The 15,877-nt window shown below is 40.8% G+C and overlaps 1 protein-coding gene across 7 annotated transcripts in view; it reads left to right on the top strand.

Annotated features, from left to right (window-relative positions):
- The window catches only part of LOC109913291 (F-BAR and double SH3 domains protein 2), a 249,340-nt gene that overhangs the window by 100,167 nt on the left and 133,296 nt on the right, over positions 1-15,877 (top strand). For all 7 annotated transcript variants that reach the window (XM_048597836.1, XM_048597835.1, XM_048597834.1 and 4 more), the window contains 2 exons: positions 1,962-2,016; positions 13,219-13,347. In XM_048597836.1, the coding sequence (XP_048453793.1) occupies positions 1,962-2,016; positions 13,219-13,347 (184 nt within the window). The remainder of the gene's footprint in view (positions 1-1,961; positions 2,017-13,218; positions 13,348-15,877) is intronic.

The following is a 15,877-nucleotide window of genomic DNA, read 5'->3' as shown; positions in this document are numbered from 1 at the left end:
CCCATTCATCACTTTGTCACCATTCCATCTCATTTCTTCGTCTCTCAACACATCCATATGTTGCAACTGACTTTTTAATACACTACCTCATACTCTAAGCACACAATACAATGAAAAGGAACTAGACGTCGACAACATCATTATGTTCAACTAAGCAAAGTAGAATGTTCTCGAGTGGCACTGACCAGTGGCCATCAGCATCAGGAAAGACTAGGCTGGCAGGTGTACAGACAGCTTGCTGAGTCTATTATTCGTCACCGTTTATTGATGTCAACCAGCTCCACAAATTCTCAGGTTTTTACCTGCCATACATCATTTTTCCCTGCCATCTAAATTTGTCCAAGAAGGCATTGATTCCTGTATCTCAGCAATATCTTCAATTAAAAAGTACTTTATCAGCCATGAAGTTCTTTGGACTGTCCTGAATGTTGAAATACGCTATATGAATGCAAATTTGTTCTTTTTGGTGAAGGAGGAATCAAAACTTTTAAGCAGGGCAGCTATATACATTCTCAGTACAGTAAATATCAACAGTTTGACAGAATTGTTGACCAATTACTTGATCCCCTCATAGCTTGATGCACAGCTGAGGTGGCTGTCCTGCTCCTTCCTAAACCATGGTGACAGCTGCTAAGCTGCCTACACTAAATCAAGGACTCATGGTTAGGTGATAACACAGTGTAGGGATCCCCACCACTCCCTACTTGCATCCACCTGTCACCATCCCGCCGACCTTACCCCAGCCCCACTCCTCCTCCCTCTATTTATTTCCCAGCTCCCTTCCCTCTCCCCAGTTCTGATGAAGGGTCCCGACCAGAAATATCAACTTTCCTGTTCCTCTGATGCTGCCAGACCTGCTTTCTTCCTCTAGCTCCACGCTGTGTGATTAATCTATGAAGAACACTACTCTGGTGTGGGAGACTCTTCACACACCATTCTGCTTCTAGATTCATCGAGGTGTCTGAACTACCCTTTGTGCATCTTTTTGAAGCGTGTAATAATGATTCTGGTACAATCTGACTTTGATTTGATATTTGTTGCTGAAAAATTATGGGTCCATGGAAGGATGTCGTGAGGCATACATATTCCACAGGAGCTATCTGCTGTACTTTTGAGATGGCCAAATATTCTGGGAAAATATGTACGATCTTGTTTATCTGATCAACCATGAGGTATGCAATAATACAGCAGCCTTTTCTAATTGGAGATGTTGCTGTCTGGAGTCCTGATGTCAAGCTGTGCAGACAATGATACTCTGCATGAGGGGAAGCTAACCGTTGCTGGAATTCCCCAAGCATGTTCTTGTGTACTGTTGAGATTAATGGGGAAGTTGATACGCTGGTCAGTCCTGATGAACAGGGCATTGGTCACACACTTAGTGTAACCAGAAACTGCAGACTGGTCCAGGCAAGTCATGTTCCCTGCAGTCTGAAAGAAACCAGTGATGGAAAAGAAATGAGGTTGAGGCTTTGGCCACAAAGCATGACCTCAAGATCCTGTTGCAGAGAGTTTGCTCAGCTGCCTGGAGAAGCACTGTGGTAAACAGAAAGTACAACTTGAAGCGCTGACTGCCATTTTAACCACCCACTTTCATCTGCTGGGTTTGTTAATAATTGGCCTTTGTGTGGCTAGGTCCTATTTATACATAAATATGTAAGTGTGCATTATAAATCTTGACAAATGTTCAATTTTGTTAGGTGACAAAATAGTAACAGTGAGTGATTTCTGCTTGACATAGAACGATAGATATGGAAAATAGGAGTAAGCTATTTGGCCCTTCAATCCTGCTCTGCCATTTAAATGATCATGGCTGATCCAGCTCAGTACCTTGTTCTTGCTTTCTTCCCATGCCCTTTGATCCTTTTGACGTCTGATAGTTCCATAATGGTTGTGGCAATTTTCTAAAGTAAAATGCAGATATCAAGTGCACTGTTTAAACTACTTTTTTCTGTATTTTTCAGGTCAAAACTTAGTCTGTTTCAGTCAAGAATAAGTTTACAGAAAGCAAGTGTAAAGGTGAGTTATAAGAGAATTTTAATGAGTATTTCTTGTTTATGTCATTTGTGAGCAATTAAATTTTGTAGATGATTTTTGCAGTTTGTCCCCTGCTTTGTTTAGCCAAATGCGTAGTATTGGAAGTTTTGAACAATTTTATGTCAAGGCATTACTTGATCGAATGACACCAATTTGTGACCAGGTGAGGACAGTGAATTTTCCTACACTGAGATAGACAGACAGATTAATTGTAGTAGTACTCTGCCAGAAAGCCCCGAAACAGTAACAAGATTGAAGTTGGAAATTAAAACAGAAACCCACTTAATACCATTCAGGTATCACGAGATGAAGTGAATTGGGCACAGTACTTGGGCACACTTAATTACTCTGGTTTATATAGGGGAAGTGGTGACATTGTGGTCATGTTGGTACACCAGAGGCCTCAACTAATTTTTTGGGGAACATGGGTTCAAATCCCACCATGGTACATGCTTGAATTAAAGCTGGTCTAAACGTGAGCCTGAAACCACTAAATAGTCATAAGATCCATTAACATTGTCTAGGAAGGGAAGACTGTGGTTAACTCTAAAGGCCCTCTGAAATGGACTAGCAAGCCACTTCATTGTATCTAACCCAACCACAGAAATGTCCGAAAAAAGGAATAAAACTGGACAGACCTCCCAGCATCAAGGCAATTGAAATGGCAATGGCACACACAACCCTATCAACCCAGTCCACACTGTTAACGTCCTTGGGTTTATGCCAAAATTGGGATATCTGACCCACAGACTAGTCGAGCAATAGCCTGACAGACATTCTCATGGAATCATACTTTAGAGCCAATGTCCTAGACAACCTCACCACCTTTCTATGGTTTATTCTGCCCCACCAGAAGTGGCAACTCAATATTATACAGGACGGAATTGCCATAGAGAACTCAACATTTACTCCATACGCTATGAAGTCTCTCGCAATCAGGTCAAACCTATGCTGATTACCACCTAAACTCCTCAGCTCATGAATCAATTTTCTTCCATGTCGATCAATATTTTGAGGATGCACAGAGGATGGCAAGTGTGGATAATAGTGAGAGGTGTCAGAGTCCATCATGAATGGTTATTAGCATTTGAACTATTAATGAGCTAGCCGAATCTTAAAGCTGCTTAGCTGGTAGCAGATGAAGAAGGAACCAACAAGAGAGGAAAATGTACTTTATCTTGTCCTCACTGAGCTGCCAATTGCAGACCCTTCTGTCCTGGGCAGGAATAACCACCGCACAATCGTTATGGTGATGAAGTCCTTTCTTCACACAGAAGATGCCCCCAGCACCTTGTGTGGCAAAGCCACCACGCTGAATGGGACTGATTTTGAAAAGATCTAGCAACTCAAAGTTGGGCATCCATGAAGTTCTGTGACCCATCAGCAGCAATGGAATTGTATTCTACTACAGTCTATAACTTTCAAGTTCCAAGAAGGGCCAGGAGGCCAAAGTGTGAAATAACAAGAGTTTTATTAGGGTGATGTTCACTCTACAGACTACACTATTTCCCACCCAAAATGCCTGATGATGTCATCATTACATCATGCAATTGGACTGTTAAATTGACAGTCCACCATGCTTACACAGATACATAACATCCCTCCCCCTTTACATCAGAGGTTGCTGCATTGAGAACTTTCACAATATTTACAGACATGTACAAGACATAGTAACAGAAATTATGCCATTCGGCCCATTGAGTCTGCTCCATCATTCAATCATGGCTAATAAGTTTCTCAAACCCCATTCTCCTGCCTTCTCTAAGTAACCTTTGATCCCCTTAACAATCAAGAACCTATCTACCTCTGTGTTAAATATACCAAATGAGTAGGCTGAAGCAGCTTCTCCTCATCTCCGTTCTAAAGGTTCTTTCCTTTATTTGAAGGCTGTGCCCTAGGTTCCTACTCTCTCCTGCTAATGGCAACAGAAATCTCATCCTTCACAATGGACTCAAATCTTACCAATGACCAAGGACAGGTCTGTAATTTCCCATCTTTTGCCTCACTTCGTTGTTAAAGAGGGGTGTTATGTTAGCGATTTTCTGGTCCTGTGGCACCCTCCCTGACTCCAGGGATTCCTGAAAGATCACCACTAATGCCTCCACTATTTCTTCAGCTATCTCCTTCAGAACTCTGGGGTGTAGTCCATCTGATCCCAGGTGTTTTATCAGACCTTTCAGGTTTTTTAGCAGTTTCTGCTCAATGATAGCCACTGCACTCACCTCTGCACCACACCCGCCATTTGTCTTGAATTTTTAGGATGTTACTCGTCTTCCGCCGACAAGACTGACGAAATGTTCCTGTTCAGTTTCTTCGCCATTTCTTGGTTTCCCATTACTACTTCTCCAGCATAATTTCCCAATGGCCCAATATCCACTTTTGTCCTTTATATATCTAAAAGAACTCTTGCAATCTTCTTTCATATTATTGGCCAGCTCATATTTAATCTTCTCCCTCCTTATTTCTTTTTTAGTTGTCCTTTGTTGGTCTTTGTAAACAACAGTCAGTAAGCGGATAAGACTTTCTGGAGAACATTGATTCCTGTTTGGCTGTCAGTGCACCTCAGGTGTTTATTTTCTTATTGGCTTTAACCTTTGGTGTTTTAGGTGTACTAGGAACAATGTCTGTCATTGTCTGTTTCTAAGACAACTGAATGTTCAGATGTTCGCACAATGTCGTGGTTTGTTTGGCTAAGGTATTGTCTTCCTCTGATGCGTCAGTTACTTTCTCAGGTAGATCCAGGTCTTTGTTTGGCACGGTTATTTGTGGATCGTCAGTTAATATTGTCTCTGGCTCAATCATTCTTGTTACCATGATTTGATCTGATGTTTCCATCTTGTGTCATATTTCTCCCGTACGATACAGGAATCTAGTCCCATCTGCCCTATAGTGATGGCTGGTACTAACTCCAAGCTAACACTTCTTTATCTTTTTAGAAAACAGGAATTTGTCCTGTTTTCTATCATTGGAAAACCTGATTCTGTTGTTTCCTGTCAACATTTTTGTCATGTGTTCAGCAAGTCAAATGCTGTGCGCAACAAACACTTCTTACCATGAGCAATTCCTGATAACTTTGAATCATCAAGTAGGTTGTGTTCTGGTATGTTAACAAAAATTAGTCCATTCTTTTGTGTAGTGATCCTTGTACTCCAGTTCCCTGTAAAAAAAAGTTTAATTGTCTGAACAAACATTTCTGCCAAATCATTTGTGAATGGGGGATAATAAGCTGATCGGATATGTTGAATTCCATTCTGCTTTAGATTGTCCATAAACTCTTGTGATCTAAACTGTGAACCATTATCACTGACAAGTTGTTCCCGATAACCAAGCCTCAAATATCTGCCCAGTCTTTCAATGTTTTCCTTTGAAGATATCGTCTTCATGAAGGTAATTTCAGGCCATAGTGTGAACGACTATGAAAACCATTCACCTTTTAAAAGGTCTATAGTTTATATGGATTCTTGGCTATGGGCCTTTCTGGCCATTCCTATGGGTGCAATATACAAGAGCGTGTTTAAATCTCAGTTGGAGTATCCTGAGCAGATCCTGTCACCACACCTTAGGAAGCCTTCAAGATATTAAAAGGAACAGACAGGGTAGATAAAGATAAGCTACTTCCACCAGTTGGAGATTCTAGAACTAGGGAGAGCAGTCTAAGAATTAGGGTAAGACTGTTCAGGAGAAATGTCAGGGAGCACTTCTATGCACAAAGGATGGTACAGGTTTGGAACTCACTTCTACAAATGACAATTGATGCTATCAGTTGTTAGTTTTAAATCTGAAGTGGATAAATTTTTGTTAAAGCTGTTAAGGCATATCGCCCAAAGACAGGCATATGGAATTAGGCCACAGATCAGCCATGATCTCATTAGATGGTGGACAGGCTTGAGGAGCTGAATGGCCTACTCCTGTTCCTAATGGCACTAATGGAGGTACATTGAAAACTTGCCAAAGCTGCACGTATTCTCGCCACCTTTAATTTTCAAAATTGAGCCCTGGCTTTCTCCCCCTTTCTGTGAATGCCACAGTGACCTTTTGTGTAGTTAATTTTACACCCATTTCCTTAACTGTGGTGAAAGGAGAAACTTCATTCCACACAGGAGGTATCCTGCTTGTACAGATAGTTCTAGCTTCTATGTGACTTATGACTTCAGTTCTGGGATTGTTCCTGTGATCTTGCCATGAACTACCATGACCATCAATTTTGATAGTAGTGGATGATTTCTGGAGTATTTATTAATCTAAGCTGCCATTACTGGAGTGTTCTCTACTTGTTCAAAGTAGGAAATGTCTGCAGAAGGACTGTTTTTTGTTGACTTATTTGGCAACAGTAATCTGGATAGCCCATCAGCTTTTCCATGCAAGTTAGATTGCCAATACTTAATTCTGTAAGTGTGAGCTAATAACAACAATGCCCACCCTGCATATGGCTGGCTGCTAGAAAAGATATCCCTGTATGAGGCCCAAACATTGTGATTGATGGTCTGTAGTCTGTAGTCTGTTAATAGGGTAAAATCCTGACCATGTAAGTATTGGTGGAATCGACTAATGTCAATAATGATTCCCAGAGCTTCCTTCTCTTTCTGTGCAAAGTTCATTTCTGTTGGCTTCTCTTCACCATTTGGAAATGACTCTCCTCCAACATTGCCCCCCCGACTTCCCATTTCCAATTCTTGTTTTGGCATAATAAATTGTGCAATGGCTTGAGAATGGTTGCAAGATTTGGGATAAACTGCCAGTTTAGCATGCCCAAAAATGATCATAGTTGGTTTACATTTTTAGGTGCTGGTGCCTCAGTTATGGCTTTTACTTTGGAAGCTAACTTGTTTAGTCCCTTAGCATCAATGACATGGCCTAAATATTTGATGGAAGATTTTAAAAAATTACATTTGTCTTTCCTCACCCTTGGGCTATAATCTACAAGTCTGTGCTGTGTAACATCTAAACTGTGGAAATGCTCCTTTTAGTTTCCCCCATGATTAAAATACCATTTAGGTAATACTGGACTCCTTCAAAATCACGTAAAATTTGATCCATGGCGTTTTGGAATAACTCAAGGTATAATTCCAAATGGCAGACTCTTATAATTGAGTAGTCCCTTTTGTGTTACAATTATGTATTTCTGTGACTCAGGACCTATGTTCATCTGGAGGTAGGCTTGACCAAGGCCAATTTTACTGAAAAGCTGACCTTCGGCTAATCCAGCCAATAGGTAATCGATTTAAAAACAAAGAATACTGCTCAGCTCACCTTACTGGATTAATAGTGACCTTAAAAGCACTGCAAATGCATGCCGATGCATCTTTCTTCATTACTGGTGTGATAGGTGTGGCCCAATCACTCAAATTCATAGGTTCAAGAACTCTTGGCTTGACCAGCCTCTCTCATTCTGCCTTGATCTATGGCCTGATTTTACAAGGTACTAATTTAGCCTTGCAATATTTGATTCTCATCCTTTAATTTCATTTGACGAGAGCTTCTCTATGCTTCCCGGATCCCCACTGAAACCAATGGCATGTTTCTTTAGAATTTGTGACAGTTCAGTCTCTGAATGTGATGAAATTTTCTTCAGCCCAGTTGAGTCTGATTTTCCCCAACCATGCTCTTCCCAATAAAATTTCCTCTGGTAGCGTGCAAAGATAAATCTGCAGACTGACTGCACACCGAACATTCACATTGAGACAACCCCTTAAAGACACCACTTCATTTGTGTGTTCTTAGAGTAATCTTTAAGGTTTGCAGCCAGTGTGACTCAGTCGCTTCTAACACACACTTTGAGGTATCACTGACTCTGTCACTCGGGTATCCCATCCATTTTTTTTAACCATTTTGCCATTCAGTATGAGAGTGACCCCGTATTGGTTGGTGTTGCCAGCAATGGCCAGTATGTTTAATAACAGCTGTTCTTCAGACTGTGCATCTGGGCTTTTCTCATGTCCTTTTTGCACCATGTAGATTTTCTTACTACTGTTCAGTTCTGTACTTGCTGCATGTTGTTCATGTTTCTTCCGCAAACACACCCATTCACTGTGCCCTCTTTTGTCACAGTTTCTGAATGCAACTTCTTTATACCAGCAATTTGCTGCTGCATAACCTGTTCATCACACCAGTGATGGTTTTGAGTTTGCATTGTTGCATGTTTCTCATACACCATTTTGTGAACTCTTATTCTGGAGCTTAGCTGTTGAACTTCCTTGGCTCTAGTTCTATCGAGAGTGCAATTTCCAATACTGTCTTTAAGTCTAGATTCTTTTCTGTCAGTACTGACTTCTGGATTGCTTCACTCTTAAACTGCACACCAGTCTGTTTCTGATAGCATCATTTAAGTTGTTTCCAAATTGCATAATTCTGCTAACTTATTTAAAATTACTGCAGACTGGGAGATAAGTTCACAATCATGATAGTTGCATTTGTGGAATCTGAATCTTTCAGCAATTACCAGTGTTTCGGGGGGAAAGGTAGTTCTGTAGGATTACACCTGTTTCTTCTTAAGTTTTGGAATCCAGCTTCTCTGCCTGTACCAGCCTCCTTTAGAGGGTAAAAGATCTCTGCCCCCGCCTTCCCAATAATACTTGAGAACGCAGAACGACTATATTTGCCTCAACTTTGCTAGCTTGTACAAAAGAATGATTCTCTATGTATTTTCAGCATATCAGTCCCATGGTGCAAAAATTTCGCCATTTTCTAAATGGGAAGGGCCTTAGTAGCACGATGTATCTCAAAGTTTAACACTACCTCGCTTCTTTTAATTTAAAACAAGGTATTCCTGAGGCTACCTGTTTCTTTGAGTCTACACCCTGAGTCCGAGACGTTTCCCTCCATGTAGGATACACATTACTTGGTGTTCCTTCAGGGTGGAGCACATGATGAGCTGCTAATGCACTGTTCATCTTTTCCCTGGGATGAAGACTCCTTTTTTTGACTGTATCTGCCTCAGTGCAGAGATGGCAACTTTTGATTTCTTTTTATCAAAACCCCTCCGAGATCTGCAGGGAGTACCACACTTTAACGACAAATTAGTGAATTGATCCAGTGGATTTCAAAGCAGTTTTTGTTCTCATCACCAATTTATTCGTGATAAGTTCCAAAAAGGACAAGGAGGCCAAAGCGTTAAACAGCAGGAGCTTTCTTGAGATGTTCACTCCACAGGCAGCAAGGTTAGTCTAAGCGGGATCATGCCCAAAATAGCTGAAGAAGTTGTCCTTGCGTCATATGAATGAATTCTTAAAAATGACAGTTCACCATACTTAAACAAATACAAAACATACACATGTCCAGGCATATCCCCACTCTCCCACTGCCACCAAAATAAAACATCAATTCTGGTTCAATGAAGAGTGCACTCCTGGAGTAGCACCAGACATACCTGAAATGAGGTGTCAATCTGGTGAAACCACAGTGTAAGACCACATGCACACCAAGCAGCAAAAGTAGCCTGCGATAGACAGAACAAAGCAATCCCACACAACAGTAAATCTAAACTCTGAAGTCCTACGTCCAGCTGGGAATGGTGATGGATAACTAAACAACTTAATAGAGAAGGAGACTCCACAAGTATCCATATCCTCAATGATTAGGCAGTCCACCCCAGCAGTGTAATAGACTAGGTTGAAGCAGCTTAATCGATTCCACTTGATATCAAGAATTGGCTGAAGACACTAGATAATAAAGAAACAAAGGGTCCAAATAACATTCCAGCAATAAAATAAACATAAAACTACAGATGTTGGAGATCTTATTCCAGCAATAAGGCTGAAGATTTATGTTCCAGATCTAGCTGTGCCCTTAACTAAAATGTTCAGTAAAGTTACAGTGCAGGCTTCCACTTGGCAATGAGGAAAATTGCCCACCAAGTTCTTGTACACAGAAAATAGAAAAAAATTAGTACATAATCCATCCATTGAAGAGCAAGTTTAAGAAGTACCCAGGGACGGTCAGCATCATGCATAGGAGTCTATGAAAGGAGCACTTGATACAGTCAGCATTAAATTGACTGGGAGTTGGAAAGATATTGAACCATTGAGGGAGCAGCTCGTAGCATGAGACTATAACTCATGGTGGAGTCTTGAGGCCCTAACCATATAGTTGAGAGTTGAAGAGACACACTATTCAGCTTGTCAAAACTACACTGGGTTTGAAAGATTAGTGGACGAAGAAAACGATGACATCACAGAAAATTTGTAAAGGCATTAAGTGGTAAAAATTTTAAACAGGGTCCTGTTCAGAAATCAAGGACAGGGTGCAGGGCTGGATGAACACAGCAGGCCAAGCAGCATCATAGGAGCAGAGAGGCTGACGTTTTGGGCCTAGACCCTTCATCAGAAAAGGGGGAGGGGAAGGGGGTTTTGAAATAAATAGGGAGAGAGTGGGAGGCGGATAGAGGAGAGGATAGGTGGAGAGGAAACAAACAGGTCGAAGAGGCGGGGATGGATGCTGCTTGGCCTGCTGTGTTCATCCAGCCCTGCACCTTGTTGTCGCGGATTCTCCAGCATCTGCAGTTCCTACTATCCCTGTTCAGAAATCAGTTCTGTTTTGCAACCTGGTGAGGATGCTTGTTCCTCAAGGGAACCAGGCAGAGTGAACATTTCCAACTCTCAAGTCAAGGGCAAGGAAACCTTAAGTAACATGAGCGGCCTTTTCAAGTCCATGAACTAATTGAGTCACTGCTTTCAGGAATGGGGAAAATAATAAAAAACAAATTTCTAACTTAATTGAAATTTCACAGAAGGATAAAACATTATCATAAGAATTCATTCTTCCAAATTGGTTGACAGTTCATCTTTGCAGTTATCAAATAATGAGCTTCTTTTACTGAAAGGAACATTGTGGATGAAGGGAAGTCAAATATGTTTGTCCGTCTCCTTTGCAGTGGGAGGATGTGGAACCTCGGTACTGACATAGTAAACCTCCTGTCTGCAGCACCACCACCCCAACCTTGCAGGATATTATCTCTTTAAGTAAAAATGCATGTAGACAGTATCCATAAAAAATCAAATGTGACTTTTCATGGTCAGATAGTAATTTGAGACTGAAAGTTGAACTTGTTAAAATGCTTTCTTTTTCCTGAGTTTTAGTTAACTAACTCATTGACTGGATGGCCAGTGTAATGCAACAGGTCCTTTCTGAAATCTTTCCCCTCTCTCCTTAAACCTGTACCCTGCAGTTTTGAGCTCTTCCACCTGAGGAAAAAGTCTTTGGCTATTCACCCTATCCATGAACCTCCTGATTTTATAAACGTCTAAGGTCAACCCACAGCCTACCAACGCTCCAGGGAAAAAAACCCCAGCCTATTCAGCCTCTCTCTATAACTCCTGTTCTGGCAACATCCTTCTCAATCTTTTCTACACCCTCTCAGGTTTAAGTACATGCTTCCTATAGAAACTTATGCAGAGTTTCCAATTGGAGGACCTTCAGAAATGCAGAGCCATACTTACATTCTGACAGTTGTCCCATGGTGCAGAACTGTTGGGGGGAAAGCAAACCAACACCTCCTTTTCACAACAGTCAGTTGCAGTATTCAGAAATTTAAAGTTCCAGAATCACAGACACTGCTGTCAAATGGTAAATACGTAAAGTAAGTGCTAGGGTGCCAAGAAGGTAGGGTGCCAGATGGGTAAGAGGTTGGGTTCTAGCTAAGTAGTATACCGTCTGGGTAGGGGTTAAGTGGATTGGGTGCCAGGTATTAGGTTGCCAGGTGGGTAGGTGAGAAGGCAGATTGGACCCACAACAGGTAAAGTGGTGTCAGGTTTACAGCGGAGTTGAGAAAGGGGGAACTGGGCCCTGGAGACAGGTGGGGATGAAAGGGAGTGTGGATCTCGAATGGAGAAAGAGGGGAATAGGTGCAGAACAAGGGAGGGGGATAATTGGGTCCAGAGCGAGGGCAAGGAGGAGCAGGTCTGGAACAACGGAAAGGGGAAGCAGGTCAAGTCCAGGAGTGTAAGTGGTCAGGAGGAGGTGTAGTCGGGATCATGTGAGGTAAGTATTGGGTCAGTTGAATAGTTACACAGGAGATAGACTATGTATGTAAGCCTGAAGTCTTAATTTTTCTTGAGTAAGTACTTAATTTCATAAAAACCATCAATTTCTCTGATTTTAGGTGGTTACTTTTGGAGGGCTCCAGGCATGGGGATAATGCCCAGCAGAATCTTCATTTTCCAGGGTAATTCCTTCAGAGTTGGCTATGATAGACATTCCACAGGACCCCATCAGCAACTCCCATCTGTTCTGGCCACGAATATTCAGAAAATCCAGGCCCCGAATTATAGGGATGCTGAAAGATGGGTTCGGCTATCAGGGAATCTAAAACATTAGATGCGATCTCCAATAAGCACCCCATCATTTCGGACAGAGATGAAGATTCAAAAGATTATTAGTCATTAAAATTCTCTACTCCTGAGGGTTGTGGATCTCTATCATTAATTACATGGGAAAGATAGATTCTTGGCATGTCCTGAATCAAAAGACATGGAAAGTGGATTAGAATGTGGAGTTGAAGCTCAAAGTCAGCCAAGTTCAGATTAAATAGCAGAGCATTCTTGGCAGGCTATACAATCTGCTCTTGCTTGTGGTTCCTGTTGCCTGGGCTTGTGTTGATATGAAGTGGTATCCCTCCAGCCATATAACCTCATATTGCCTCTCTTTAAAAAGAGAGATGCCTGTGAACCGTCGTGAGCTATTGGTAATTATCTTTATTTACTAATGCCTGTTCAAACAATAAACTGGCAATAATCAGCATTTGTAAGTGGTTTTGATCATCAAATGGTAAAAAAAATTAAGTAGTAGATTCTAGAGTGAGTACAAATTTGAATTGCTGATCCTGCACCTTGTGTTATCTGTCTATCATCGGTTCTTCACGTGCAAGAGGGAACATTGAGTCAAATTCACCCTGTAACTATCTTTATGCCTCTTCATGGATGTCTCAAGTTCCAACGGCAGAAGTATCAGAAGGAGGTTATTCACATGCTTATACTACAAGGGAAATAGTGTGTAAAGCGGAGAGCCTTAAATAATGGAGTCCATCAATGACAGTGGAGAAAGATGCAAATAAGTCAAAAATGTAGTGATTATACTGATTGTTCTTGTAAAATATAATTACAAGGAGAAAAATATTTAAAAGTCTTAAAAAAAATAAAAATCTGTGCAACTATTTGACATCTAGTATCAAACATTTTGTTTAAATTCCAGTTAAAAGCACGACGCAGTGAGTGCAACACAAAAGCTAACCATGCTAGAAATGACTATCTTCTTACACTGGCAGCTGCAAATGCACATCAAGATCGCTATTATCAGATTGATCTGGTAAACATGATGATGGTAAGTAACGTTTTCCATGCTAGTGTTTTTTTTTTGTGATTCAGATTGTGATTGTGTTCCCCTGGGCAAGTTAAGACCAGGAATGTTTACCCTCTCATCTCTGCTTTACCTGATGATGATTTTATTCCTGGAGTATACCTTAAATGTTATGTTGGATTTAATATGTCACGTATGACGTGCATTCCTAACGTTTCCTTGTGTGGATGCAATGAAGAAGGCAGGCCGCGCAAATCTTGAAATTGAAATGTGGATTGAAGTTGAAATCAGTTCCAAAATTATGTAGTTTTAAACTTCCTTTCAATTATATTCTTGTTATTTTTGAATGAATCGCTTTAAAATTCTTCAATTGCTAATAACATTGAAATACTTGATTATCCACATATAATATGACTTCAGCAATTTTCAGAAAGGGGTCTCCTCTTACTTATTCCAAAACCAGTCATTAGTAGAATTACATTTTTTTTCTCGCAGTTGTCTTGGGACACACCTTTAGTGTACTTATAGTTGAAACTCAGTGACGATTGGTTCAGGTCTACTTTGAAGTCTCCCACCAAAATGAGCCTTTGTAGTATTAAAAGTTGAGTCTGGTTGTACTACTGTAGCTTCTAATTATAATGATTGACTCATGTTTACCTTGTTAAAACTTAAACAAATGCCATTTTAGCAGCTCTGAACTTAGTGTCCATCATCTTCTCTTCAAAGTAGTCTGATTTTAAGTACTCCACATGCAGTTCTCCTGTCAGCCTAAACTTTGAATGTACTAATCAGCTGCAAAAGGTCTGATCAGATCTTCCTGATCCAACCAACTTTGAAGTTTCGTGGAAAATAAACATTTAAATGATTGCTAGTGGAGTTGAAATTTGCCATTTTTTCCTTCCTGTATTGCCATCAATTAAGTCCTCAATAAAATGTATGATGAAAACTAATGTTTGATTTTGTTTTAAATACGTACTACTGATCTAACGGTCACTTAAGTAATTATTTGTAATGCAGTTCAGTCATTCACTATCTAAATAAATAAAATTTCTATCTGAATTATCTGTGCTGATTTAGTGAAAATGTTATTTCAATGTGGTATCCAGAGACTATTTTCTGCTTCCCTGCTCCTACGCTCCTTGGTGACATTTTATTTTTGATTCCAGTTTTGCCACTCTGTGGGACAAGACCATTTCTGTAATGTCAGAACATCAAGTCTGCCTTGAGGCTTCCATTGCAATTAAAATTCATAGTTCAGAGCATAGAGCAAAAAGATGCACACACAATTAAAAAATGTGTGCAATGCATACAAAAGGTTTGAATGGTGACTTGTGCAAAGAGAGAAAATTAGTGGTTCATTGCCTCAAACATGTTGTTTGCATCTCAGCCATAGTGTAAAATAAAGCAGCATGTACAACAGAACTTGAATGGAAGATGAGCAAATTTGTAGTGGGACTAATTTTTTAGCTGACCATAATACCACAGAATCTCACTTGCCAGTCCCTTATTTTCTGATTGTTCTGTGCTCAGGAAATGGTATTTTTCTGCATATGCTTGGCACAGATCAGCCAAATCCCCAACTGAAAAGAAGATGCCTTTTTTTATTCATTCCTGGGATGTGGGCATTGCTGGCTGGCCAGCATTTATTTCCTGTTCCTACCTTCCCTGGAGAAGGTGGTGATGAGCTGCCTTCCTGAAATGCTACAGTCCAAATGCTGTAGGTTGATCCACAATATTCTTAGGGAATTCCAGGATTTTGATGCAGTGACCGTGAAAGAACAGCAATATATTTCCAAGTCAGAATGGTCATTGGCTTGGAGGGCACCTTGCAGATAATGGTTTTCCCAGGTATCAGCTGCCCTTGTCGTTCTAGTTGGAAGTGGTCATGGATTTAGAAGGTGTTGAAATTTGGTGAATTTCTGCAGTGCATTTTGTATATAGTACACACTGCTTCTGAGCATCAGTGGTAAAGGGAGTGGGTGCTTGCAAATGTGGTGTTAATCATGCAAGCTGCTTTGTCCTGGATGGTGTCAGTTTCTCGAATGTTGTTGGAGCTGCACCCATTTGGGTAAGTGGGAAGTATCCTATCACATTCCTGACTTGGGCCATGTAGATGGTGGACAGGCTATGTGGTATCAGGAAGTGAGTTACTCACTGCAGTATTCCTGGTCTCTGGCCTGCTCTTGTTGACATTTTATGTGGCAAGTCCACTTGAGTTTCTGGTAACCCTAGAATATTGATAGTGGGGGATTCAGTGATGGTAACACCATTGAATATCAAGGGACAGTGGTTAGTTGATCTCGTATTGGAGATGGTTATTGCTTAGCACTTGTGGGGTGCAAATGTTACTTTCCGCTTGTCAGCCCAAGCCTGAATATTTTCCATAACCTTGTTTATTTGAACATGGACTGCTTCAGTATCTGAAGAGCCATGAATGGTGCTGAACATTGTGCAATCATTGGTGAACATCCCCACTTCTGACCTTATGATGGAGAGAAGGTTATTGATGAAGTAGCTGAAGATGGTTGGGCCAGGACACTACCCTGAGGAACTC

Source organism: Rhincodon typus, chromosome 6 (assembly GCF_021869965.1).
Source record: "Rhincodon typus isolate 14 chromosome 6, sRhiTyp1.1, whole genome shotgun sequence".
Taxonomy (NCBI): Eukaryota; Metazoa; Chordata; class Chondrichthyes; order Orectolobiformes; family Rhincodontidae; genus Rhincodon; species Rhincodon typus.
Note: the sequence above shows the minus strand (reverse complement) of the source record. Positions and strands in the feature narration are given on the sequence as shown.